This window comes from Electrophorus electricus, chromosome 2, assembly GCF_013358815.1.
Source record: "Electrophorus electricus isolate fEleEle1 chromosome 2, fEleEle1.pri, whole genome shotgun sequence".
NCBI lineage: Eukaryota > Metazoa > Chordata > Actinopteri > Gymnotiformes > Gymnotidae > Electrophorus > Electrophorus electricus.
In genome coordinates this window covers 9474832-9502113 of record NC_049536.1, presented here as the reverse complement: position 1 = coordinate 9502113, position 27282 = coordinate 9474832, and the positions used below count along the sequence as shown (strand labels likewise).

The 27282-nt window shown below is 40.9% G+C and overlaps 1 protein-coding gene across 6 annotated transcripts in view; it reads left to right on the top strand.

Annotated features, from left to right (window-relative positions):
- Window positions 1-24955, top strand: part of mon2 (MON2 homolog, regulator of endosome-to-Golgi trafficking) — a 30156-nt gene extending 5201 nt beyond the window's left edge. Inside the window, exons 2-35 of one of the 6 annotated variants that reach the window (XM_027020094.2) lie at window positions 4361-4424; window positions 4919-5046; window positions 6343-6474; window positions 9145-9274; window positions 9735-9832; window positions 10134-10259; window positions 10406-10606; window positions 10854-10978; window positions 11094-11233; window positions 11486-11639; window positions 11834-12036; window positions 12897-12978; window positions 13093-13274; window positions 13554-13666; window positions 13804-13908; window positions 14190-14270; window positions 14353-14426; window positions 14948-15038; window positions 15213-15314; window positions 16662-16772; window positions 16992-17167; window positions 17305-17467; window positions 17615-17908; window positions 18301-18499; window positions 19022-19656; window positions 20189-20332; window positions 20988-21005; window positions 21429-21557; window positions 21778-21968; window positions 22175-22235; window positions 22619-22742; window positions 23082-23289; window positions 23933-24015; window positions 24287-24955. In XM_027020094.2, coding sequence (XP_026875895.2) covers window positions 4361-4424; window positions 4919-5046; window positions 6343-6474; window positions 9145-9274; window positions 9735-9832; window positions 10134-10259; window positions 10406-10606; window positions 10854-10978; window positions 11094-11233; window positions 11486-11639; window positions 11834-12036; window positions 12897-12978; window positions 13093-13274; window positions 13554-13666; window positions 13804-13908; window positions 14190-14270; window positions 14353-14426; window positions 14948-15038; window positions 15213-15314; window positions 16662-16772; window positions 16992-17167; window positions 17305-17467; window positions 17615-17908; window positions 18301-18499; window positions 19022-19656; window positions 20189-20332; window positions 20988-21005; window positions 21429-21557; window positions 21778-21968; window positions 22175-22235; window positions 22619-22742; window positions 23082-23289; window positions 23933-24015; window positions 24287-24450 — 5031 coding nt within the window. In that variant the 3' untranslated portion in view covers window positions 24451-24955. Of the gene's footprint in view, window positions 1-4360; window positions 4425-4918; window positions 5047-6342; window positions 6475-9144; window positions 9275-9734; window positions 9833-10133; window positions 10260-10405; window positions 10607-10853; window positions 10979-11093; window positions 11234-11485; window positions 11640-11833; window positions 12037-12896; window positions 12979-13092; window positions 13275-13553; window positions 13667-13803; window positions 13909-14189; window positions 14271-14352; window positions 14427-14947; window positions 15039-15209; window positions 15315-16661; window positions 16773-16991; window positions 17168-17304; window positions 17468-17614; window positions 17909-18300; window positions 18500-19021; window positions 19657-20188; window positions 20333-20987; window positions 21006-21428; window positions 21558-21777; window positions 21969-22174; window positions 22236-22618; window positions 22743-23051; window positions 23290-23932; window positions 24016-24286 lie in introns of all 6 variants that reach the window. The other 5 variants (XM_027020091.2, XM_027020093.2, XM_027020089.2 and 2 more) reach the window with 5 other exon arrangements.
- Window positions 24956-27282: the final 2327 nt, after the last annotated feature.

The following is a 27282-nucleotide window of genomic DNA, read 5'->3' as shown; positions in this document are numbered from 1 at the left end:
ATATATATATATATATATATATATATATATATATAAAATACACACACACACACTGCATCCGGAAAGTATTCACAACACTTCACTTTTTCCACATTTTGTTATGCTACAGCCTTATTCCAAAATGGATTACATTCATTTTTTCCCCCTCGAAATTCTACATACAATACCCCATAATGACAAAGTAGAAAATGTTTGTTTGGAATTGTTGCAAATTTATTAAAAAAACCCAAAAAAAACCACATGTACATAAAAGTATTCACAGCCTTTGCTCAATACTTTGTTGAAGCACCTTTGGCAGCAATTACAGCCTCACGTCTTTTTGAGTATAATGCTACAAGCTTGGCACACCTATTTTTGGACAGTTTCTCCCATTCTTTGCAGATCCTCTCAAGCTCCATCAGGTTGGATGGGGAGCATCGGGGCACAGCCATTTTCAGATCTATCCGGAGATGTTCAATCGGGTTCAAGTCTGGGTTCTGGCTGGGCCACTCAAGAACATTCACAGAGTTGTCCCGAAGCCACTCCTTTGATATCTTAGGGTCCTGTGTGCTTAGGGTCGTTGTCCTGTTGGAAGGTGAACCTTCGCCCCAGTCTGAGGTCCAGAGCGCCCTGGAGCAGGTTTTCTTCAAGGATGTCTCTGTACAATGCTGCATTCATCTATCCCTTGACTCTGACTAGTCTCACAGTTCCTGCTGCCGAAAAACAACCCCACAGCATGATGCTGCCACCACCATGCTTCACTGTAGGGATGGTATTGGCCAGGTGATGAGCGGTGCCTGGTTTCCACCAGACATCACGCTTGGCATTCAGGCCAAAGAGTTCAATCTTTGTTTCATCAGACCAGAGAATCTTGTTTCTCATGGTCTGAGAGTCCTTCAGGTGCCTTTTAGCAAACTCCAGGTGGGCTGTCTTGTGCCTTTTACTGAGGAGTGGCTTCTTTCTGGCCACTCTACCATACAGGCCTGATTGGTGGAGTGCTGCAGAAATGGTTGTCCTTCTGGAAAAATCTCCTCTCTCCACAGAGCAATGTTGAAGCTCTGTCAGAGTGACCCTTGGGTTCTTGGTCACATCCCTGACTAAGGCCCTTCTACCCCGATCACTCAAATTGGCCAGGCAGCCAGCTCTAGGAAGAGTCCTAGTGGTTCCAAACTTCTTCCATTTATGGATGATGGAGGCCAGCGTGCTCATTGGGACCTTCAATGCTGCAGATGTTTTCTGTAACTTTCCCCTGATCTGTGCCTCGATACAATCCTGTCTCGGAGGTCTACAGACAGTTCCTTGGACTTCATGGCTTGGTTTGTGCTTTGACATGTACTGTCAACTATGGGACTTTATATAGACAGGCCTGTGCCTTTCCAAATCATGTCCAATCAACTGGATTTACCACAGGTGGACTCCAGTTAAGTTGTTGAAACAACTGAAGGATCATCAGTGGAAACAGGATGCACCTGAGCTTAATTTTGAGTGTCATGGCAAAGGCTGTGAATACTTATATACATGTGATTTTCTTTGTTTTTATATTTTTAATAAATTTAGAACAATTCCAAACACACATTTTTCACTTTGTCATTAAGTGGTATTGTGTGTTTAATCCATTTTGGAATAAGGCTGTAACAAAATGTGGAAAAAGTGAATACTTTCTGGATGCACTGTATATATTTATATATGTATATGTATGTATATATAACCACACATAAGCTTAATATATTTAGTTAAGGTTATTTATTCTTTCACTTTATTTTCTTTTTGTTGTAAATATGCAAACGTTTCATAGCAAACATCTTTATTTTTAACCCTGTTATATGCTGTTGTGATTAACCTGTACAACTGTTCATCTTTTGTATGCACGTCCAGTGATCCAGACCCACTAGCTTTTCGCTGCTATATGCATTATGACTTGATTTGTCAAGTGAATTCTAAAATTTTTAGTTCAGACAAAAAAGAACCACTTTTATCTGCCTTGTTAGGATATTCCCTACAAACTTTGCAAAACATAGCACGTACAAAGGGGCCAAAACTGACCCACAAGGAAATTAAGCTGTGGTCTCGCTTTGCTTCATATTTTTATCCATGCCATTTTACTGCACATCTTGCTCTGATGTCGTTTGTCAGCAGATATCATTGTTAATATAATTGGTTTGTGTTGTGTTGACGAATGGATTTGCATGATGATGGGTTACATATTCAAATGAATTGAGTTTGTCTTCAGTTACGTTGTTCTGTTAACACATTGTGCCCTCCACCCAAACATGAACTGGCCCTACTAGGCAAGTGGTTTTTCATGCTGCTGTCCTGATGTCATGTTTTACCTGTCCTGGGCATTCCGGCACTTGTTGACCCCTGTTTCAGAGAGAACTGCTCAAATGACTGCTAGAAAGGCCAGTCAGATCCCACATTTAACTGCAAAAGAACATCAAGGACATTTGGCAGTCTTTGGAGTGGAGGTGCTCTGTTATACTGTGTTGTGACATCTGCACAACCTTTATGGAAGAGTCATCAAAAGAAAACCATTTCTGTTTTCTCACCTTGCAAAGGAACATCTAAACAAGCTTGATGCATTTTAGAAGCGAGTCCTTTGGACTGATGACGTTAAAATAATTTTTTTTGGCAGCAGAGAGATGCTTTGAGAAATGGAGCAGAAGCTCATGAAAATAACCCCTTTCTCACCTATTCAGCACGGAGATGGCTCGATCATGCTTTGAGCTTTTGTTGCAGCCAGTGACACAGAACATTTCACTGGTAGAGTGAAGAATTGATTCAATTAAATACCAGCAAATTCTGGAGGCAGACATCACATAAAAAAGATTACTTCTACAGGATCATGAGCCTAAATGCACCTCATTATCCACAATCCATCTTAAGAGGAACAAGCTGAAAGTTTTGCCATGGCCCTCACAGTCTCTTGATCTAAACATTGAAAATCTGTGGGTGGACACTCTTATTAAAAAAAAAAACAGTGCATGCAAGATAACCCAAAGACCTCAAAGAGCTAGAAATCTTGCAAGGAAGAACGGGTGGCAGTCTCCCAAACAAGAATTGAGACTTATCTGGCTACAGAAAAATCGTTAACAAGCTGTGATAATTGCTAAAGGGAGTGTTACTAAATACTGACCATGTAGACTGCCCAAATATTTGCTTTGAGTCCTTTTCCTTTTATTCTGAAACTGTAAAACATGGAATTGAAGTCTTGCTTAATCTTGCTTGAAATGTAAAAGAAATGTCCTATTCATAATCTATATGCTACTCCTTGGTCAGATTATCTGCAGGCATCGTCTCTATTTCCACTGTTATGATGATGACATTTGTTACCACCTCCTGCTTTACTCTCTTGTATCTAAGATCTCAAACAGTGGATGAACGTAAAATTCCTAAAATTAACTCCTGACAAAACAGAAGTTCTACTTATCCATCCTAAATCCAACATTTTAAAATTCTCTGATTTTAACCTCAATCTGGGTGGTGGTGTGGTCAAATCCTCATCTGCAGTTAAAAACCTTTGTGTGCTTTTTGACTCCTCACTGTCTTTTGCACCCCACATTAATTCACTGGTTAAAAATGCCTTTTTTAATCTTCGCAATATTGATAGACTTAGGCCCATGCTCTCCAAACAAGATGCTGAGATTCTGATTCATGCTTTCATCACCTCCTGCCTTGATTACTGCTACTGCCTCTTCACTGGCATCCAAAACTAAACCATCTGCTTACTTCAGTACGTTCAAAATTCAGCCATGAGAATTCTCCTACATGTTAAAAAATCGGTCCACATCAACCCTATTCTATATCAGTTACACTGGCTCCCCGTCCCTGAACGCATTCAGTTTAAACTCCTTCTACTTACATGCAAAGCTCTGCACTGTCTTGCACCTACCTACCTATCTTAGGTTTTCTGATGCATGTTTCCTCTACATCCCCAAGTTTAGATTTGTCTCTGTAGGAGGTCAGGTCTTTGTGTTATGCCTCCGAAACAATAGAAGCACTTCACCTCTCTCTGTCTCTGCTCTTCACTTTCTGCTTTCAAATCACAGCTTAAAACTTACCTCTTCTCTCAACATTTTTCATCACTTTTTTCCTGTTAATACTTGTTAATGTTAGATGTGTTCATTAATGTGTTTTTTGTTTTTTCTCCGTCCATATTTTTATTGTAAAGCGACCAAGTTTGAGAAAGGAGCTGTATAAATTAAACTTCTTCGTCTTCGTCTTCGTCTCTTGGAAATAAGGCCATCTTTTACTTGCTTAGCTAGTCACAATAACAGATATTTTGCCCAGTGAGGGTTATAGAAGATATTGGTAAACAAAAAAAACAAACAAATTAGTGTTGTCTTCTCAGTGACAAGAGTAACTTTTCTCATTGTGTCTGCAGGCTGCAGAATCTGGCATTGTGAAGATTAAGACGATTGCTGCAAGAAACACAGACATTCTGACAGGTAACAGTTAATTTCAAATGATACAAACTATACTGTACCTCAGAGGTTTTTAATTTGGTCTACAAGAGCCAGTCCATATTTTTATGTATTCTGACACACCTGAGGCAGGTAATCAGCATTCTACAGACCTTGGTAATCTAATCTGGCAAAGACATGTTTGAAGATGAAACAGAATAGAAATTGTGGTGTTCTGGAAGTCTCTGCGGACTGACTTGAAAATCCTTGGTTTAGCTCATATTTATTATGGAGTTTTGTGTGTTCAGAAGTTATTCTAAAATAGAATATTTAAAATAAAATATCTTTGTTTCCCTCAAGTAGTCACATTACGAGAGCTATAGTGCTAAAAGCTGTTTGAAGACTTATACATGTTCATTATCAATTGATTGCGAAATTAATCTTCTATGATTATATATAGTTACATGTGGGAGTTCACGATAATGCCAGGGAAGGATGTTGACTGAGTGCTGCTGCTGTTGTGGCATGTGTCTCCTCAGCTCTGAAGGAGAATAGCTCTGAGGTGGTGCAACCTTTCCTGATGGGCTGTGGAACCAAAGAGCCCAAAATCACCCAGCTGTGCCTTGCTGCCATTCAGAGACTCATGTCACATGAGGTGGTGTCGGAGGTACACAATGCCGCACACATAATAAAACCCTACAGAGTCCATGAACACACACACACACACACAGTGTCAGACAGCAATCGAAATCCTGTGTCATTTAAATCTTTTAGGTCATGGCACGTCAGGTTATAATGCTAGGACACCGCTCAGAATTGGACTTTTTCTTTTTTACACTCTTAAATGAGGTCCTCACTGCTGTTCTAATTACTAAAATAGGCTTCCTGGAAATGATTAAACCAAGAATGGTTCTTAAAGAGGTTTTTTTGTAGACCACAGATTAAAATATCACTAATGTGTAAATGTCTGAGAAACTCATAAATAAGATTTATATAAATATAAGATTATAAATTATATTGCATATGTAAGCATAAATAATCTGTATAGTACTGTAAATATTACTGTGATTCTGAAAATCTGTAGTTTTTAATGCAAATTTTTGAATTCAAGAACTTTTACATTTGTGAAATGTTTGTGAAACCTTTCTAAATGCTATTCAGTTCAGTCACTACTCTGTGCATTATCTGTCTTGGCTCTATCTCAAGATTGGTAAGCCTGTTGAAGCCAGGAGTGTCAGTAATTCTTAGGTCTATTTCAAATTGCTCAAGTCACTGAAGTGATTACATACATGCCAGACAAAATTGGAGACACTTTGGTGTGGGATCACACAACGTTAACATGGACACTGAATAAAAGTAGCTGAAAGTGATGCTGGAGCATAGTATTTTCTGCCTTTGAAGCAAAGCAGACAGCTTCTGTATTCTAAGCGTTTTCTAAAAATGACATTACAATTTTAAAAACTAAAAATGTTATGTCACTTTTCAAAGGAAGATTTAAGTCTATTATTTTGACAGGTCATCTTTTAGTGGGTTACCCATTTTGAAATCACTAATCAACAATGCCAAGTTTCCTTTTTGAACAATAGAGTAGTATTTCAATGGGAAGTGATTCTATTCTAGTAATTCGTTTAGATTTTCTTAGAATTTCTGAGCATGGAATTTTAATCTAAAATCATCAGAACCCTGATGAATGAGATTTGTGTGTGTGTGTGATATTTGTATGTTTTATATATATATATATATATATATATATATATATATATATATATATATATATATAAAAGATAGATACAAAATGTGTGTGTGCGAGGGAGAGATGGTAAACTTGGAACAGGATCAGATTTGAAAATGTAGTCTTTTATGATGCACAGAATATTGTCCCGGTTCCAGTGTGAAATAGTGTGTGGGTGTGTGTGTGGGTGTGTGTGTGGGTGTGTGTGTGGGTGTGTGTGTGCGCTTTCAGGCAGCAGCAGGGAACATCATTAATATGTTATGGCAGCTGATGGAGAATGGCCTGGAGGAGCTGAAGCTTCTGCAGACGGTTCTGGTACTACTTACCACCAACACAGTGGTGCACGATGAAGTCCTTTCAAAGGTATAATGCACACACATCCAAATTCAAAAACTCTGTCATCAATCTATTTAGTGTCACGTATCCAAAAATGAGATTTAAAAAAGCCTTTAGAAACATTACAGACTTTTTCATACTTGCATGATTTAGTTTTTCATAGTTTAAATGAGCTTATGGCCTACATCATATACATCAAAGTAAAATTACATCCTTTATTTAAGCTATGAGTCTTAATTGTTTTTTTTGTTTTATTTTGGTTTTTTTTAATCAGAGGTATGTGTGTGTGTGTGTGTGTGTGTGTGTGTGTGTGTGTGTGTGTGTGATATATATTTTATATATATATATATTAAACACAGTGTCCTGATGACAAAAATATCAGTGAAGATAAAAGAAAACTATTGCTTGTGTTCATTTTGTGACAGAAATATGATTCACTGACAGAAGTTGTATGATACCTAACTGTCCAGTATTTTCTAATAACTCTCCTACAGGTTGTGATGGACTGAATTTCTACTAGTCTGACTTCATTTCTTAAGATACATGATGCAACCTAATGAAACTGCAGTAGAATTGGGTTGGTTGTAGCTAGATTGTAAATGGTTTCACTGTTAAAGCAGGAAAACTGAACGCATCAAAATATATTCAAGAGTAATTTTCACTTAAAATACAGAATAAGATATTGTGTCTACTGAACACTGACATTTAGTCAATGCTCTTTTGGCAGGCTTACATTCCTACTTAATGAGGGATAATTAGATCAATAAAAAAATTTGTTTGACTCAGTTATGTGAAGGTTATTCTTTTTAAGAAAAACTGTTAATTAGCTAAATGTCCTGGAGGCATCTCCTATTCATTAACAAATCTTTAGTGAATCGTGCCAAGTTCTATTTTACTGATTAGAGATTGTACAGTTGTATGCAAAATAATAGCAGTCTAACATCACGAATGTATTTAATTACTGATTTTGGCAGAAAAGATAATACAACATGGGGGAAAAAATTCATGACTAGGTGTAGCTGAGTAATGGTCAACCAACAGAATCAACAGTCATGACATGCAACGCTGCTAATTGGGTGTAATCGACTCATTTAATGAAAGTTGCATGTTCAAATTAATAGCAGTGTGGAGTTCAGTTAGTGAGGTCATTCATTCTATGAAGAATGGTGTCAATTATTGCCCTTATTTAAAGAAGGAGGGCAGCAAATGTTGTACCTTCTGGTTTTATCCCTTGCTCAGTGAGTAAAATGGGTCGTTCCAGACATTATACCAAAGCAGAAAGAACTTTGATCAAGAAGTTGATTGGAGTGGGCAAGACATAAAGAAGTGCAGAAAATAATTGGCTGCTCAGCTAAAATGATCTCAAATACTTTAAAATGGCAAACAAAACCCAAAACACATGGTAGGAAAAGAAATATTACCATCCACGTAGATCATAGAATAACAAGAATGGCAAAGAAGCATCCAATGATCAGCTCCAGGGAAATCAAAGAAGATCTTCAGTTACCTGTGAGTACAACAACAATCAGAAGATGCCTATATGAAGCCAAACTATTTGCAAGAAACCATCGTAAAGTACAGTTGCTAAAAAAAAGATACAGTTTACCAAAGAACACATTGACTGACCTAAAGAGAAGTGGCGCAACATTCCATGGACAGATGAGAGCAAGATTGTTCTTTTGGTTGGTCTAAAGATTGGTCTAAAGGCCATAGACGGTTTGTGAGAAGACCCATAAACACTGAATTCAAGCCACAGTGCACTGTAAAGACTTAAACATGGAGGTGTGAGCATAATGGTTTGAGGATGTTTCTTATACTTAGGAGTCTGACCCATTTATCGCATACCAGGCACCATGGACCAGTTTGAATATATCAGAATACTGGAAGAGGTCATGTTGCCTTATGCTAAAGAAGAAACGCCCTTGAAATGGGTATTTCAGCAGGACAACAACCCCGAACATACCAGCAAGCGGGCATCATCCTGGTTCCAGACCAACAAGATTTATGTTATGAAGTGACCAGCCCAATCCCCAGACCTCAATCCGATTGAGAATTTGTGGAGTGACATCAAAAATGCTGTTTTTGATGAAAACCCAAGAATGCAGAACGTGGAATGTAGTCCAGTCGGCTTGGGCTGGAATATCTGTTTGCAGGTGTCAGATGTTAGTTGACTCCATGCCACACAGATGTAAAGCAGTTATCAGAAATAAAGTTTATACATCTAAATATTAGTTCAGTGATCAACAGAAAAGCTAAATCTGTAAACAACTTTCAGTTTATACTGTAAATATTCGAGTTTATAATTGAAGGTATTTTTTTTTAAACAGCCCATTATTCTTCCTTCTTCATTTTCAGTTTAAAAATTGATACTTTGTTCATGTTTTCATTTGGAATTGAATCTGCAGTGTTCCCAGTGCCTTTGTGTATATGGAAATAAATGCTATTATAAGGATGGAGCTTTTTCTCAGTTGTTTTAAACACACTGCTTTTATTTTGCACATAACTGTATATTATCATCTGCATGAAGTAGAATTTCTATTACAGTCAAGTAAGTTCAACTCTATGCAGAGTTTAGAGGTGGCACTCCCAGCACTGAAAGTTATGAAACAGTTAGTTTTGGTGCAGCAGTGTTATGCTTGCACTGTGTTCTGACCTTTTCATCGGTTTATGCTTGCACTGTGTTCTGACCTTTTCCAGGCCATTGTGCTGTGCTTTCGCCTCCACTTCACTAAAGACAACATCACCAACAACACTGCAGCTGCTACTGTCAGACAAGTTGTCACCGTTGTGTTTGAGAGGATGGTTGCAGAAGATGAGAGATTCAAAGGTATGTAAGAAATGTAGCGCTTATGTCTTGGTCTTATTAAGGTATTTAAAGCTGTATTGGTGCAGCAGTCCATGTGAAAGCTAAAACCTTTGCTTCTACTTGCCTAATCTGTATGTTGAGGTGTAGAGAAGCATTTGGAGCAGTGCTGAGCATTTCTGCAGAGGATTTTCATTGCCCTGTGAAATACAAAAAGTAGAAGAAGAATTATAGAATTTTATTCATAAGCCTCTTTCAGGATACCCAAGGGTGCTGTAGAAAACACTGAAAGAAAATAAGCATGATGGCGTCAGAAGGAAAAATACATGACAAAATGAAGAACATAAGTAAAAGGAAAAAAGTGTACAAAAGTGGCCTGTTTTTCTCCTATACTCATTTTGCCTTGTATATGCCTTGTAGCCCCAGGTCATGCCATTCTATGATCTAGTTCTGTCATGTACAAATCCTGTCATTTCCACACCAGGCATGGCAGAGCAGCCACCAGCCATCCAAGGCAACAGTAACCGCAGGTCTGTTAGCACACTCAGGCCAAGCGCAAAAGACGCATATATGCTCTTCCAGGTAAAGCCATAACATCTCAGTCACAAAATACACATCTTACTGTAAGCATTTAGCTTGCTTTCCATTCCTTTACATATCTGTATAAATTATGCATTAGTGTCTTTTTGAATGCAGAAGCTGTAGGTAGATCCACCTTTTACTGTATGAGGATTCAGCTCACTGTGAGCTAAAGCTTAGTGGAAAAATGTTTTTTTTAAAGTTATATATTGAATTTTAGGTTGTGTTGTCACTCTGTATGACAGACAGTATCCCATATAACGTTACTATGCTATTTTGCTCATATTGTCTCTTGGCCGTATAGGACTTGTGTCAATTGGTCAATGCGGACGCCCCCTACTGGTTGGTGGGTATGACGGAGATGACTCGGACATTTGGCCTGGAACTTCTGGAATCAGTTTTAAATGACTTCCCAGGAGTCTTTCTACAGGTGAATACATACTCCCTAGATAAGTGGTGTCTTTAAGATGCATTCATTCTTAAGATGCACATTTTCTTCATAAACACCCTTTCTTCTCAAATGACCCCTGACTGTTCTGTAACCTTTACGAACCTGCGACCACTCTCCCTCTCCAGCACCAGGAGTTCAGTTTCCTGCTGAAGGAGCGGGTTTGTCCTCTGGTGATCAAGCTCTTCTCTCCCAACATCAAGTTTCGGCAAGGCAGCGGCAGCGGGAGCTCGGCGTCGCCTGCGCCTGTGGAGAAGCCTTACTTCCCCATCTGCATGCGCCTTCTGCGTGTGGTCTCTGTGCTTATCAAGCACTTCTACAGTCTGCTGGTGAGTTCGCCACATGCACAGGTCCCTTGGGACCCACATTCCAGGATCTGGCTGGGAAAGGTGGAGCCATGCTGATGGTACTATACTTCACTGTTCCTTGCCTCTTCATTTGTTCTGAGGGGATTTTTCCATTCTTTTTTGTTGAGCCTCATAATTTGCCTCTCTCTCTGTCTCTCTGTGTGTGCGTATGTGTGCGTGTGTGTGTGTGTTTTAATTATTTTTATTTTATTTTATTTTTGTTGCATAGGTGACTGAGTGTGAGATCTTCCTGTCTCTGTTGGTGAAGTTTCTGGATGGGGAGAAGCCTCAGTGGCTTAGAGCAGTGGCTGTGGAGTCAGTACACAGGCTGTGTGTGCAGCCACATCTACTACGGTGAGTGTGTAACACACACACACAAAGTCCTGTCTCAGCTCTCATTTTGTGAATGTGATGCATGCAAGTTGATGCTGGTTTTCATTAGTGCTCTGTGTGTCTGTGCTCTGTGTAGGTCTTTCTGCCAGTCATATGACATGAAGCAGCATTCTACCAAAGTATTCAGAGACATCGTCAATGCACTGGGCTCCTTCATCCAATCTCTTTTCATTGTACCCAGTGTGGGAAGTGTCTCCTCTACCAACACACCTGCAGGTCTGTCACTGTCGGGCTCATACTCTCCCACTTGGAGTCATTCACTTTGAAGCTCCGAAAAGATTTTGGCTGAATAAATGAATACATATTGGAAAAGCCTGCTGCATTATTTAGGAGTGCATTATACATGACTTTTCTGTGTTTCTTTCTGTCTTCTTTTTTTCTCTCTCTCTTTCTTACTCTTTTTTTCTTCTTCTCTCCCTCCCTCCACCCTCCTTGCCTCCCTCTTTTGCATCCTGTCTTCTGTCTCAGGTGGTTCTGGCTCTGGTGCCCAGGCCTCAGCTCAGAGCGGCGTGGGAGTGGTTGGGACTGGTGGGGGTCTCACCACCCAGGCTGCATTTGAGTACCGGGGTACCTGGATCCCCCTCATGACCGTCAGCGTGCAAGGCAGTGCCAAGGCCACCTAGTCAGTACCTCCTTGCAGCACCTGCAGCAAACCACTAGATCTATTCATATTAAAAGATGTTCATAACTACATGTGTTTACATTTTTAAATGGCCCTCTCAACTTATTCTGGTAGTTGCTGATTAGTTTTAGGACATACTGTGTAGTTTGTCAAACCCTGCAAACTATGGAGTATGTGGCCTCTGTGTCCCCCAGTCTGGAGATGCTGGATAAGGTTGAGCCGCCGTCCATCCCTGAAGGCTATGCCATGTCAGTGGCCTTCAGTGCCCTGCTGGACCTAGTGCGGGGCATCACCTCCATGATCGAGAGGGAGCTGGCCAAAGAGGAGGAAGCCGTAGCCAGGGGGGGTCCAGAGCCCATTGGCCCTGCCCACACTGACACTCTCCTGCAGGAGCCACGTGAGTGCTGTTCCCATATAAAACAACAGGGTTGGCCTCCTTCACACTGATCTGAGAGCTCTTCTGTCATTTCTCTTGTAACAGTTAAGTTTACATTTGGTAGATGCACTTACCCAGACCGATATGTAGTACTTCCGACGTATGAACATTTTACTCAGTATGTATACATCCTAGCCTTGGGGTGATAACTGACCAATAACTTATTAGATATTGCTATAATTAGTGATGATATTAAACAAATTGTCTTTCAATTGCTTTCTTTCACATACAACTGCCAAGTGACTTTTTCCCTTTGTTTAATTGGTTCCTTGCATTTACATTTATGGCATTTAGCTGACACTTTTGTCCAAAGCGACTTGCAATTATGATTGAGTACAACTTGAGCAATTAAAGGCCTTGCTCAGGGGCCCAACAGTGGCAACTTGGAAGTGGTAGGGTTTGAACTGGCAACCTTCTGATTACTAGTTAAGTACCTTTACCTCTGAGCTACCACTGCCCACTGTTCCTTTGTACATGCATTCAAATCTATGGTTGTTTAAAAGTAAATACACAAACAAATAGCTGTGTTTATAGGTCACAAATCACCAACAAATTAAATACATATATACATCTTTCAAACTGCTGTTACAGATGTCATAACAGATTTTGCATCCAGTGTAAAGAATGCTAGGGTAAATGCAAATGAAAAACAAACCCCAGCACATGTCACCTACTCTCCGCTAGAGAGTGAAAAATGGACACTCTTGTCCCGGAGAAAGGGGGGTAGCACCGTTAGTGATTTTCCCCTCTGTGCTGGACCTAGTGTGTCAGCAGGAGTGTGTGTGTGTGTGGGTGGGTGTGCATGTGTGTGTGTGTTGCAGAAGCCCAGCAGGTGTGGGAGGAGATGGTGAACGCATGCTGGTGTGGCCTGCTGGCAGCCCTATCTCTCCTGCTGGATGCCAGGTAAATGGAGCTCGCACCATTTTGATTCACCTGGGTTTCATTCTTAACAAAAAATGTACTGTGTTTGTTTGTTTGTTTTTTTTGTGTGTGTGTGTGTGTGTGTGTGTGATGAAGCACCGATGAGACAGCCACAGAGAATATCCTGAAGGCAGAGTTGACGATGGCGTCTCTGTGTGGTCGCCTGGGTCTTGTGACTCCACGAGATGCCTTCATCACAGCCATCTGCAAAGCCTCACTCCCTCCTCACTATGCCCTTACAGCGCTGTACAGCAACGCGGCCAACCTCTCCAACAAAAGTCAGTCTTTTTATCTGCATCAGCTTATGGGGGGTGGATGGAGATGTGTTTGGGAGGCCTTTGTATAGTGGAGTATAGTAATGTAGTATGATGTACTTGGAGAGTGCATAATTGTTACGCTAAACTATCGAGTAATGGGGTGTGCTCATGTGTATGTGTATTGAATATAGATCCCCAAACTGCTTATTTCATTTGTCACAGATGTTGTATGTGTGTGTGTTAGTTATTATTTTGTGTGTTTGCATGTGTGCACATGTGGGGTGTCTTTGTGTGTTGCAGCATACTCTATACAAGGCCAGAATGTGCAAATCATCAGCCCATCAAGTGAGTCTCATCAGCATGTGGTGGCAATGGGGCAGCCCCTCACCTCACAACCCCAGGGCACAGTGGTGGTAAGACATATGTGCACGTACGCACACTACCCGAAGTTTAATCTGTATAACTTACTTTGAGGTCTGATTACATGCTCTCTTCCCGCTTTTTGACCTGTCTGTGAATTCACCTTTACTCCATCTCTCTCTCTCTTCAGCTCACAGCCAAAAACATCCAGTGTATGCGGACTCTGTTGAACCTGGCTCATTGCCACGGGGCTGTGTTGGGAACCTCCTGGCAGCTGGTGCTTGCTACCCTGCAGGTGCATTGAAATGCTAGCACAGTGAGGCCGGCTGTGCATGTAGAGTAGAGCTGCTTGCTTATTACCCGCAAAGCACTCGCGTGTCACTTTTTAGAATACATTCATTAGTTCTACAAAAATTATACAGCAATGCTACTGAAACTCATATGGTTCAGTGCTTCAGGGCAGTAAGCCATGCTGGCAGTGAATCATTACCAGTGCTAAGACGATGTGATGAATGTGTATGTGTGTTTGTTCAATACATTTGTTCAATATGAAATTCTCCCCCCCCCGTTTCTTAGCACCTGGTGTGGATTCTTGGTCTGAAGCCGGGGGTTGGAGGCGGTCTGAAGCCGGGGAGAGCAGTAGAGGGTCCCAGCACTGTGTGTTCCTTTTAAATCCATCCTGCCTAAATCTACAATCATACATGGACATGCCTGTACCATCGGCTTTTTCCCCCCACAGGTTCTGACAACTGCAGTAATGACAGACCTTCCAGTCATCTCTAATATTCTTTCCAGGCTCTTCGAAAGCTCCCAGTGAGTTCCACACTGCCTGTCCAGTCCTTGTGCTGCAGGGTATTCCTTGTAGGATCCGTGCTGTAGTGAAACTTGTGTTAGAAGTTCAGCAATGAATCAGACTTGTGTTGATCCTCAGATTCTCAATGTTTATTTGTATGGAGAAACTTCAGATCAGTTTGTTTTTCTGAATAAGGATGGAAGATGTGAGTGTTCATCTAATACAGGCAGTCAGTCTAACAACAATGGAGTGTGAATAGGCTTAAGAAGAGAAAGAGAGACAGAAGGAGGGAGGGGGGATAGAGAGGGAGAGGTGTGCATGAGTCCTCGAGGGCTTCAACTCAGAGAATATCACCTCCTGTTCTTGGTACCTGCTTCCATCCACAGAGGCAGAAAATGTCAGTTATAGAAGCACTTTGCATAAAACTTAGGTGTAAATCAATCAAACATAATTTCTGATTCTGTTTTATATTATCACAAATAAAAGAAGGATAAAAGATAGAAGAGCATGGGAATTCCTTTACTTTGTTCTCTGTTCCCAGATATCTGGATGATGTCTCTCTCCATCACCTGATAAATGCTTTATGTTCTCTGTCCATGGAAGCTATGGAGATGGCTTATGGGACTAACAAGGTTTGTTCATGCAGATTTCTATCTGCATATCTTCTTTCTAGGTGTGTTAATATTTTATTTATTTATTGATAGAATTATGAAAATACGTAGTCTTTTCACTCATCAGCACAGGAGTGGCTGGCATTGCTGCTCACCAGTCATTTATCATAATGGTCCTTTCCATCTGGCCAGCAGGAGCCTTCTCTCTTTGCGGTAGCTAAGCTGCTGGAGACAGGCCTGGTCAATATGGACCGCATAGAGATCCTGTGGCGCCCTCTGACTGCACACTTATTAGAGGTAAGGTCAATGACAACAGCACTGTATTTGTTGTTTGGGAAAGCCTTTTTGACTGTTGAGCAGAGGATCTGTTATAATGGGAAGGAGGTAGATATGTAGACCACCTCTTCTGTCATAACCTGCTGTCTCTGCTTATAACCACATGTCTGTCTCTAACCCAGTTTTATTGCTGTAGTCACTAGCATATGCTATGACATGAATGCTTGTCTCCATGTTACCTTTCATCTCTCTCCTCTCTGTCCCTCTGTCTGCCTGTTAATCCCTCTGTCTGTGTCTTGTCTCTTCTCTCCTCCTCTCTTCTTGCGCCATGTTTGTCTTGTAGAAGGTAAGTTGCTAGACTCCTTTTTCTCTCACTTACCAAGGCAAGCTTTTCGGAGTCTTTTTGGAAATTGGTTTTGGTTCATCTCTCAGTGGAAAAAAAAATTCTCCAAATTCTTCTCAGCTGTCCAATTTTGAATATTGCTAGATATTTTATATGTAGACAGTTTGAACTGAACCATCTAAGCTAATCACATTGTGAGTCAGGAGCAGTTGCCAACCCAGTCACGTTTTAGTTCAAGATAGCCATAAAATGTTGGATTTGGCTACTTGATATTGTGATATTTATGAAGTGAACCAGCCAGTCTGTATCAAGTAATCCATTTAGGTTTAGGCACTGTGTGTGTTGTCTTTTTTTGCATCATTTCTGCCATGCATATTGTACTTTGAATAATCAACACTTGATTATGCACCACATCATATCAGCTTTGTTTAATAACAGCTATCTAGAGATATTAGGGGTGTATTGGTACAGAGATACTTGTTAATGTATCATTCATTGACCTTTATTTATGGATGTCAATGCATTGTGGCTTAGCAAAAATCATTCGAATAGGACATTCCTGCATTTTGTAGTGTCATTGCAGATTATTTGAGCCAGTATGTCCTCCCATTATGGCCAGTACCAGACACATTCATTTTGAGGAGTTTAATGAATACTGCACTAGCAGGCATTTCTGAAAAACCTGCCGCACATTTATTTCTCTATGTTCAGGTAGTTGTGGGTATTTATTAAGGGAATAAACATCTTGGTGGGCAGTAGACACTCATACATGTATGATGCATCAGTTCTGTACTTTTTACACCCCTAACAGTCTTCTTTCGCTTCTGGATGTTTGTTATATTATTATAGATATATTTTGTTGCTGATAAGCAAATTCTGTCTTGTCTATGTCTTGTCTATGCAAATAAATACTGTAACTTCCTCATAGCATAAGTTGACTGTTTCTTCACATCTCTGTATTTGCTCTGTATTTGCCAGAACACTTCTCTCTCTGCATATTCTTCCCCTGTATATGTTTGTGTCAGGTCTGCCAGCACCCTAATGCACGGATGAGGGAGTGGGGAGCAGAGGCCATCACATCTCTCATCAAAGCCGGCCTCGCCTACAAACATGACCCTCCACTGTCTCAGAATCAGGTACCTCTGTGTTCACCTGCACTGTCTCAGAACCATGCTTCTGTAGTAGGGCTCCAGGTGTCCAATCACATGTAACAAAGCTGGCTTTGTGGCAGCGATAAACGTGAGAACATAAGCTGTGGTCTGTTCAGACTCTGACAGGGCAGGTTACAATGTCCAGGGAAATAGTGTGTGCATTTTCTTTTGGCTTGCCTTGATCTAAAGGCTTCTTTTTCACAGAGGCTGCATCTGCTGTTGCTGAACCCTCTGAAGGAGCTGTCTAATGTTCTGCACGCTGACATCCGGCAGAAGCAGCTTGAATGTGTACTGCAGGTCCTGCAAAGTCAGGGTGACAGTCTAGGTCCTGGCTGGCCCCTAGTGCTGGGGGTCATCGGAGCCATTCGCAATGACCAGGGGTAAGACGTGTGTAGTCATATTTAGGCTTCAGGATGTGTCTAAATACAAAAGCAAATATATTAAAATAGTCCATGAAGCATTAAGCATTTAGTGCTCTACATATCTAAATCATTAAAGCTCTGTTTCTGGTTTCTAGTGAGTCCTTAATCCGAACAGCCTTCCAGTGCCTGCAGTTGGTGGTGACAGACTTCCTACCCACAATGCCTTGCACGTGCCTCCAGATTGTCGTAGATGTAGCTGGTAGCTTTGGTCTTCAAAATCAAGAACTGAACATCAGTCTGACCTCTATAGGGCTTTTGGTGAGAACATATTCTGCTTTTTGAAACTGACCTCAAATCAAAATTCCTTTGGGAACAATATTACTGGATTGGGTGTGAGGGTACATTGGTGGATCAAAAATCCATCAGATAGCTCACCTGTCTGCTTTACCTTACCCCATCTTCCAGTGGAACATATCGGACTATTTCTTCCAACGAGCGGAGATCATTACTGAGGAGTTGGAGAAGGAGGAGGCCATTCTGCTGCAGCAGGCGTGTGACAAGGGGGAAACTTTGAACAGACCTTTCCACCCTGCGCCCCCCTTCGACTGTCTGTGGTTGTGTCTGTACGCCAAGTTGGGGGAGCTCTGTGTGGATCCTCGGCCAGCCGTCAGAAAAAGTGCTGGCCAAACAATGTTCTCAACTATCGCAGCCCATGGAACTCTGCTACAGCAACCCACATGGCACATAGTGGTGTGGAAGGTACTCTATCCACTGACAGAGGACAGGGATTGTAGCTCTGTTTGTTATAAAATGATAAATGGCTGTTGTGGGGGGATTGTGCAGGATATCTCAAGTCAATGGAGAAAGTAATTGGAGCTTAGGTCTGAGGCTAGATCCAGCTGAAGACAGCCTCTGTTGAATTCATGTTAATACTGTTAAACCCGTGGATATCTAGATCATTATTTGTGCTGTTCAGATTCAAGGTCTTCTGATAGATTTCAGGAATTAAAATGATCATGGTCAGGCCTTGTATATTTCCTGATTTGAGAAGCGTACCATCTAGTGTGGACAGTACAGTCTCAAAAATACATGTTTCATATAAGCATTCTATCTGAGGCATTCTATTTGTGGTACTGTGCTACAACCTACAGGTGCTGTTTCACTTATTGAACTGTGTGAGGAAGTCATCTACCACTGCTGATAAAGAGAAGATTGAATCGGGGGGTGGAAACATCCTCATTCACCACTCGCGTGACACAGCAGAGAAACAATGGGCGGAGACTTGGGTCCTGACCCTGGCTGGTGTAGCACGCATCTTCAACACTAGAAAATACCTGCTGCAGCAGCTGGGTGAGCAAAGGCAAAACTGTTTGGAAGCTGCAGCCTTTTTTTTCACAGATATGTACAGTGAATCATAGCTTTCATATTCAGCACACTACTGTCTGCACCCATAGCAACACTGCAGTAAAACCTGCAGAAATTGAGTATTTCAAATACAAGAGATTCATATAGAAACACAATGAAGCATTGTGGACACAGTGTCTTCTTTGTATGTGGTATAAACAACTACTGTATTTGTGATTCCTTCCCTAATGAAACTGTATTGAAACCACATGTTGTTTCTTAAAGTAACAAAACACTTATCTTAGTGTTATTCTGTGAGATGTTTGACTGGTCCCATTTAATTGAAATATCAGTAAAAACTAGGGCTACATGGTAATGTAGCTGCAAAATACAGCACTATGGACAGCAAGGTCTCAGAATAATGACAGTTTTTGTCAGCATATAATTTAGTTTATCTTGTTACATTTTATTGAACGTTTCCTTATGTTGCTATAAGCAAATCCCCTCTCTGCTAAAATGGCCTACTAGGTGATTTCTTCAAAGCGTGGGAGGTGTTGTTGGACCACATCCAGTCAGCAGCACTCAGCAAAAACAATGAGGTCTCCCTTGCTGCTCTCAAGAGCTTCCAGGAGATCCTCCAGCTCGTCACGCCTGTAAAAGACTCAGACAAACCAGACACCCTGGGTGCCATGGATATTCCCCCTGTACTCATGGAACCCCTCACAGCCCCAGGCCCTGGCAGACCCCTGCCACGGTCAGACTCTCTAGCCGAGCGGCTGGCCCAGCGCTACAGCACTCAGCCCCAGCTGCCTCCCCCTGGAGAAGAGCAGGATGACTCCGCCCTCTGGTGGTCAGCATGGAGCACGTGGTACCGAACGGGGACTGAGTGCACAAGGCCCCCAAGCGGGGGCGGGGACAAACTGGCGTTTGTGCCCAGCCAGCCTTTCCTGACGGCGCTGATCCAGATATTCCCTGCCTTGTACCAGCACATTGCCACAGGCTTCAGCATGGACGACTTGCGCAAGCTGGGCATCATACTACATGGGGCGGTTTCCGTGCCCATCAGCTCTGATGCCTCACCATTCATTCTGCCCTCCTACACCGAGGCTGTGCTTACTAGCCTGCAGGAAGCCGTACTCACAGCCCTGGATGTCCTGCAGAAGGTAGGCAGGCCAGCGAGACACTTTCCCATCCGTCCACATGTTGGGTCACAAATGGAAAAAATGGAAAAAAAAATTATTTGATGATAGATAAATGTATAAAAACGCAACTAAAACCTAAGATGTATGTGCTTTAACTACAGTTTATCTTATTTAAAACATTTTTACACAAAGCTGTCAGTAGACAAGTTTTGAGAATTACTTGTGTGCTTGTCTTCAAACACCAATTGAAGACTCAACTTCTTGAAAAGCACTTTAATTAAACCAAATCAGGCATTTGTAAGAAGATTTTGTGTTTTGCACTTGACTTGTCTTGTTTATTAATTGTTTTCAAATTGTGTTGTATTCTGTAGCATTGTGTTATATTGTATCAATGACGCTTAGTTCTGGCACTGTATCAGTTAATGGTATTTTTGGACTATAACCAATTTGTTCTAGCTAAGGATACTTTGAGTAGGCAACTACAGCACTTTTATATGTTATTATGGATGTCTGTGTGGTTTTGTGCATGCATGCATGTGTTAAATTTTTTCAGGCCATCTGCGTTGGCCCTGAGACCCTGCAGGTGATGTACCCCGCCATCTTTGAGCAGCTTTTACAGTTTGTGGAGTTCTCATGCAAGCCACCACAATATGGCAAAATGGAGACCAAGCATGTTGCTAATGCAAAGTACAACCAGGTGTGTAATTCTCATTATATGGCTTAGTGTATGCTGGTCCTATTGTTGTCAAAAATAATACAACCATTACCTCCATGTCTTGGTAGTAACATTATAAACATAATTAGAAACATTGTAATTCTTTTACTGGCTACTGTATCACAAAAGAAGACTTAATGTTCATTATCTAATTCATTGTTTTTAGATACTGGTATCCTTAACAATGCGTTAAATTGGAATGGTTTGGATAAGTGAGATGGAATTGAGAAGGGAGTCCTGCTTATACTAATACTCTTAGGGTGCTGTTTTGTCAGAGATGTCAGATTTCTACTTCCTGTCACTTCTTTGGTTTTCTTCCTTTCATGCTGTCCTTTCACATCATTTTCCATTCTTATCCGCTCTCTTTTTTTAACTCATTTGTCAATTTTATTTGCAATGCCTTGCTATTCCACACCCATACTTTTTGTCACTCACAGCATTGCAGTACTAAAGTGGCACAACACTATCTGCAGTACAATGCTGTACAAAACTTGCCATGGCACTTCTTCCAAAAAGCAGTTTTTCATAAACCTTTGTCTTCTGTGCTATCATGTGTGCGGTTAACCTTTGTCCACTCTTCTCTCGTTCTTTGTTTGTTTTTGATGTTTTGGGGGCTTGTCTTATGGGTCCACTTTAGATCCAACTGTTTGCACCGGTGAGTTTCTTCCACCCCTCTCTGCCCCTTTTAGCTTAATGGCACTTGGTGGTAACACTTGTGACATGGCGGACTTTTATCTTCTGCCCCTATTACCATCGCTTACACCCATTTTCATCTGTTCTTTCCTTTGTTTATCAGCCCTGCCTTCCTGGTTTCCACATGCTGTCTCAACAAGCTCCAACATGTCCCCATTGTTGTCAGATTGGTTGCTAGCCAGCTCTTTTCTGAACTTTGTAAAATAAACCCTTTCTAATTTCTAATTTCTAGTAATTGTTGGAGTTTGTCAGGCAACATGTTGGGTTTTGATGTTGAGTTTGTATCTGTATATGTGTGCATGTTGTCTTTTAATCAGCATCAGTAATTATTTGGATTTTAGTGCAAAGATGTTTTGCAACCTTTCCCTTATTTCTTTCTACATAGGCCGAATGGGTGGCTTTAAACTATGTGCCGTTTGCTGAGAGATCTCTAGAGGTGGTGGTAGATCTCTATCAGAAAACTGCCTGCCACAAAGCTGTCATCGCAGAGAAAGTCTTACAGAACATCATTAAGGTAGTCCTTTATCCCCTCAGTTCATCAAATATACATAAACGCATCAAACCACATCTTAACTTTAACACACCACTTTAACTGTTTGGTTGTTGTGTTCCTACTTGTGAACCAGTAATTAAGCCAAAAAGAGGCAAATTGTATTTAAAAGTTGAAATAAAAGCTTTTTGCAGCTTGATTTACAAGGAGCTTAATGATGCATGGCTTCTGCCTGGTGCTGCAGACCCTGAGGGTGCCTTTAGGACTGAAATATGCGTGTCCTGCGGAGAGCACCTGGAAGCTCGCCGTTTCCTCTCTCCTCAAAGTTCTTTCCATCGGTCTCCCAGTCGCCCGGCAACAGGCCTCTTCTGGAAAGTTCGATACCATGTGGCCCAAGTTGGCCCATGCCTTTGAGGACTTCCTCTTCACTAAAAGGTTTCTACCTCAGCTGATGTGTAAACCACACACAGAAGAGCCCGATTTCAATTTTATGATTTTTTATTTTTTTGTTGTTGTTGTTGTTGTTATTCTCTCCGACTGTAACGACTCTGATTTGGAAAACAGTACTGTTTTTATTCGCATTAAAAACTATAACAAAATAAAATAAATCGATACTAACATACCTGTGTGTTTATCTTCAGCACACCTCCTGATAATCTATCTATTCAAGAGTTCCAGAAAAATGAAGCCATTGATGTTGAGGTAGGCTATTACACTTTTAAATCATAAATTCAGTAAAATATTAAGATAAATATGGTGCATATGGAACAGTTATACTGCATAAATTTGGTGCTATACTCGATCATCATTGTGTAAAGACCAAGAATGATGGAAGATTAGTGCATCTGAGGCTGATACCAGTGCAATCCTGACATCATGCCAGAGTATGCATTACGTAATCTCATGACAGGACCTGTTAGATCAGTTATAGTTTACCTTTATCAGTGCTGTGGAGTAGAGCAGTTCTGAATCCGTATTTTCGTAAATGAAATGAAACATTTGGTGTGTATTCTCCAAGAGGTTTATCAAGGTTGCTTGATGAGGGTGCTGGATTTAGTGAACCTGGTGTCGGTTTTGGCCTCTAGGTGGTGCAGTTGATCAGTACAGAGATACTGCCCTATGCCAATTTCATCCCCAAAGAGTTTGTTGGACAGATCATGGCCATGCTCAACAAAGGATCCATTCACTCCCAGTCCTCCTCTTTTACAGGTGGGTAATAAGCAAATATTTAACTAGCTATAACTGACTATCTCTAATTATAACAGACTAGCTCTGTTATTAGAATACTTCAGAACATAAGGAATTGAATTTACTGTCAAAGCACCTTTAGTAAAATGTATAAATTGTAAGACATTAGTAAAATGAAATGCATTGTGCATTCATGTGATTTGAAACACTTTTGTGTCTCACTAATGAAAAGTGTATATTAGAGTTGTATCTCTCTTACTGCCTCCTTTTGTCAGGAGTGCTATTTGTTATTTTGTGTTTGTGCTGTCTTTATTGCTACATATGTTGCAGTAATATCCTCTTATTCTGCCACCCTGGCAGAGGCAGAGATTGATATCCGGATGCGTGAGGAGTTCTCGAAGGTGTGTTTCGAGACCCTGCTCCAGTTCTCCTTCAGTAATAAAGTGAGCACACCTCAGGAGGGCTACATCTCCCGCATGGCCCTCGCTGTGCTGCTGCAGCGAGCCCAGGAGGTGCTGCACCGCTACGTAGAGGACGAGAGACTCAGCGGCCGCTGCCCGCTGCCCAGGTTACTCTAAATGCGCGTGCACAAAAACTCACTCACTAATACTTTCTCTCTCGCTCTCTCTCTCTCTCTTTCACTCTCACACTCTCTCTCTAATCTGACCACTTAGGTTTGTGCAGTTAGGCTTTGAATGAGCAAGTCACCTGTTTCAGTTACAGGTTTTTCTTGGCTCATATAACTGAGCTGTGCTACTCATTTAAATGTGCTCTTAGTGTGCGACTGAACCATACGTTTTCACTCCGTCTCCTTTTCACAAGATGGAGCTAAAATTGCCCTTCATCCACATATGATGACCATTTACATTTTTTCCTGGTTCCTTCATTTAGCTGTGTTCTTCCATTCCTGCTTTTCATCTCTCACTGTTTGTTGGCACAAACCGTGTCATGTCCTGTTGGTGCCTGTGGGTGATGGTGATATACCTATACACCTGTGGGTGACCATCTGTTGTGCATGATATTTTCAGTTTGACTGTATATCTACACTGGTGGATTTGAGAGATTCATCATTTTGGTTGATATAAAGATTTATGGGAATTGTTGATTAATGTACATGACTTGTTTTTATGGATGTCATTTTTATGTAATGGATGTCATTATCACCATACCTGACACTAACGAGTAACTTGGTTTTTTGTTTTGTCTCTTAGGCAACAAGTGACTGAAATCATTTTTGTCTTAAAAGCTGTTAGCACATTAATGGATTCCCTCAAAAAGACGCAGCCAGAGAATGGTGAGTATATTAGAATAGTGTTAGGATTATAATAGTAGTATCTGGTTTTTGAATTGCTAACCAGTCATTTTATATGATTACCAGCAACTGTTTCTCCTTTTAAAGGGCTTATAAAGAAGAACATTGTCTAAAGTAATTTGTTTTATCTTCTACCCATTTGAATTCTCATTTCACATGGACCTGTTCTGTTTTCATCTTTGCTCCTCTTGTATGTACTCTCCTCCCCTGTTTTCTACTTTTTCTGTCATCTGGTTTATCTGCATTTCTGCAGTGGATGGGAACACCTGGGCCCAGGTGATTGCTCTGTACCCCACCCTGGTGGAGTGCATCACCTGCTCCTCTGCAGAGGTCAGCTCCGCTCTGAAGGAGGCACTGGGGCCTTTCAAAGACTTAATGCAGCCTCCAGTGTCCAAAGTGCAGAATGGAGAGTCGTGATCCAGTGCACCTCAGAAGCTTTTTATCCAACCCGAACCATGAATGTGACTTTATCACACCACACACACACAGACTCTTTCTCATCCCAGCACATCTTATAGCTGTCGTCATGGAAACCAAGCCCCCACTGTTCTGAGCTTCTTCTAATACAAGTTTATATTAGATTATGATTGGCTGGCTGGACAGAAACAATGTATTAACTGCTACATAATATTTGCAGTGTTCATTATTTTTTATCTTTTTGGTTTTTTTCACTCCACACTTTCTTTACCAAGACAGGATTTAATGTACAGTGTGTGGTGATAGTGTTAATGATGCAACAAAAAATTAATTATTTCAAACCCAAGAATTGTTTAAATTACACTAATAAAACTATGGTCTTTTTGTGACATTTTCTCAACAACAAAAGATTTTATGGAGGATCTTACTGTAACATTCCATGTCATCTTTCATTACCTTGAGAAGGGATGTACCTTGTGTGTGTAAAATAAATGGTACAGTTCTATGAGCGACCATTTCATTTATTATAATTCGTGTAAATCATTACACATGCTACATATATAACCATACGGCAATTGGTGGTGTGCAAATAGGAGCCTTTTTTCCATCGTCGCACTTAAATGAAGTCAGATTGTCAAGAGAAGTCATTCCAAATGTCACTCGGAAGTTGAGAGGTATAGGGCGCAAGAACAGGAATAAATTCTCTTGATTCGGAGGTATGGGCGGGGTTTTCTTTCATTTCATTGGCTGCATGTTTAACCAATCACACAGCTAAATAGAGTATCCCGCTCTACAACTGCAAACGCATCCCAACAGTCTGCAAAGGCTAATGCTGTGTTCGCGACATGCGGAACAACTTTAAAAAAATATAGAGAGAGAATAATCCATGAAAATACATCGAATCGACTCTGCTAAAATTATCCGAAGGATGGCTGTCATCGGAGCATATGCCACGTACTGGCTGAGGTAGTAGTTTGTGCTGTTGGTTGGGATGTGAGATTGCCCGCTATGGAGGTGACTGCGCAAGCTACTGCCTTGCTAGTGCTGGTTATCAACTTCAAATACTGGAACTGCAGCTAAAAAATGTGCCGTCACGGACCTCTCTTGTGGAATAAGATTTCATGAATATAGGCTACTTTAATAATCCCATGCAGACTGCAATAGCAGAATATAAATTTAGAAATACAGATTTCGTGTACTGATTATCGCTCTCCACTGTCCGAACAGTTATTGATCGATACCTCAACTTTTCTCAAAACGGGAGACGAGGATGGTTAGCCGATTGCGCTGAGTAATGCAGTCATATTAAGAAGCTCAAGTCGGAATTTTGGATTTTACTCTCGGGGGCTGTTACCACCGTGTGTATCCTGACCTGGCTAGAGATGTGGCCAGATATTTTCTGTCCATTATATCGGCTTAGCTTTGGACATCGGCACAGTTGCAGGTGAATCATTTATGAACGGATGTCTATTCTTAGATGGTTTGGCGTTTGAATAGCATCAGCGTGCCTGATGTCCTAAACTGTACTAGGCTGCAATCACCCTTTTTCGCAGCAGAAGATTAAAGCAAACTAGGCCTAAGTGTAAATTAGCGTGTAGATGTCATGGGGTCTTCAGTGCTATGCTCCGAACTGATGAGTTTTTAATGTACAGTCTGTTTGCTTGATAAACCATTACCACATTCAGGGTAAGTCGTACTGCAGCTGATGTAGCCTATTCAAGGGAATCTGGAATCCCACAGACGTGAAGGTTGTAACTGTTGGTAACTAAATCGTCATTGTTATTTAGCCTCTATTCATGTGTTTACTATAATATCAAGTCTCTTGATATGTCAAGTAAGCTCAGAGACGATCACGAAGCAGGTGCTGTGCTGGTTCTTTAGTGCCAGCAGCCCCAGTGTGGAACATTTAAGTTAATAAAAATCGATCTTCTTTTTTTCTCCTTCTCACAAAGACTACAGAACTCACGAGTGACTACAAGCAAGTCATTGAAAGTTGTCTTGCACTTAGATGTTAGTCTAAATGTATGATAACTATAAGTTCTAATTTTGAATAGAAATTGTCACATATTGAAGGTTGCATAGACAAAAGTGGCCACATATCTCAAGTGACCATTTTCTACAAGAGAATTTCTCAGAGCCCCTCCCTTGGACCTCTCCTCCATTGAGCATGTGGGTGACCTTGAGGATCCATCCTCCCACACATGCTCAAGTGTGTTCAGGCACTGTGTGTATGGTGGTGGTAAAGCCAAGTTCACTGCACACACCATAATCTCTTGCCAAATGAGTCTTGTTTTAGTCACACTTGGGTTCTGCTGACCAGATGGCCGCACTCTTGGGACTGTGGTGGTGCACGGAAATCACGAGGCAGAACAGTGAACTCGCCCACACGCACCTTTCTTCCCAATGAGTGACAGTACAGGAACTTGTTTTTTAAACTTCCATTGTATTAAAAAATGAAGCCAGTGGAAAAATGTGGAAGTATTAGCTTGCAATAACATGGTTTTAGCAGGATGTGTGTCCTCTACTATTTCTACTTCTTCCATTGATCAGGCCCTTTTCAATACTGTTCTGTTATAGTGCTCCTGCACTATCAGGCTGCTTGATTGTTTATTCTGATTTGTAGCATTTTTTGTAGGTTAAGCATATTTGTTAATCATTGTCTAAAAATACATTCTATCATGTAGTTTTAAAAGATTTAATAGTTTTTGATTGTAGCAACCTTGTTGGAAATGTATGATTAAACCTATTTTAGTACTCCCATTAGTCTTCATAACAAATAGAGAAATGAGAAGATGGAAAAAAAACCACAACATGAAAAGAATAAAAATAAAT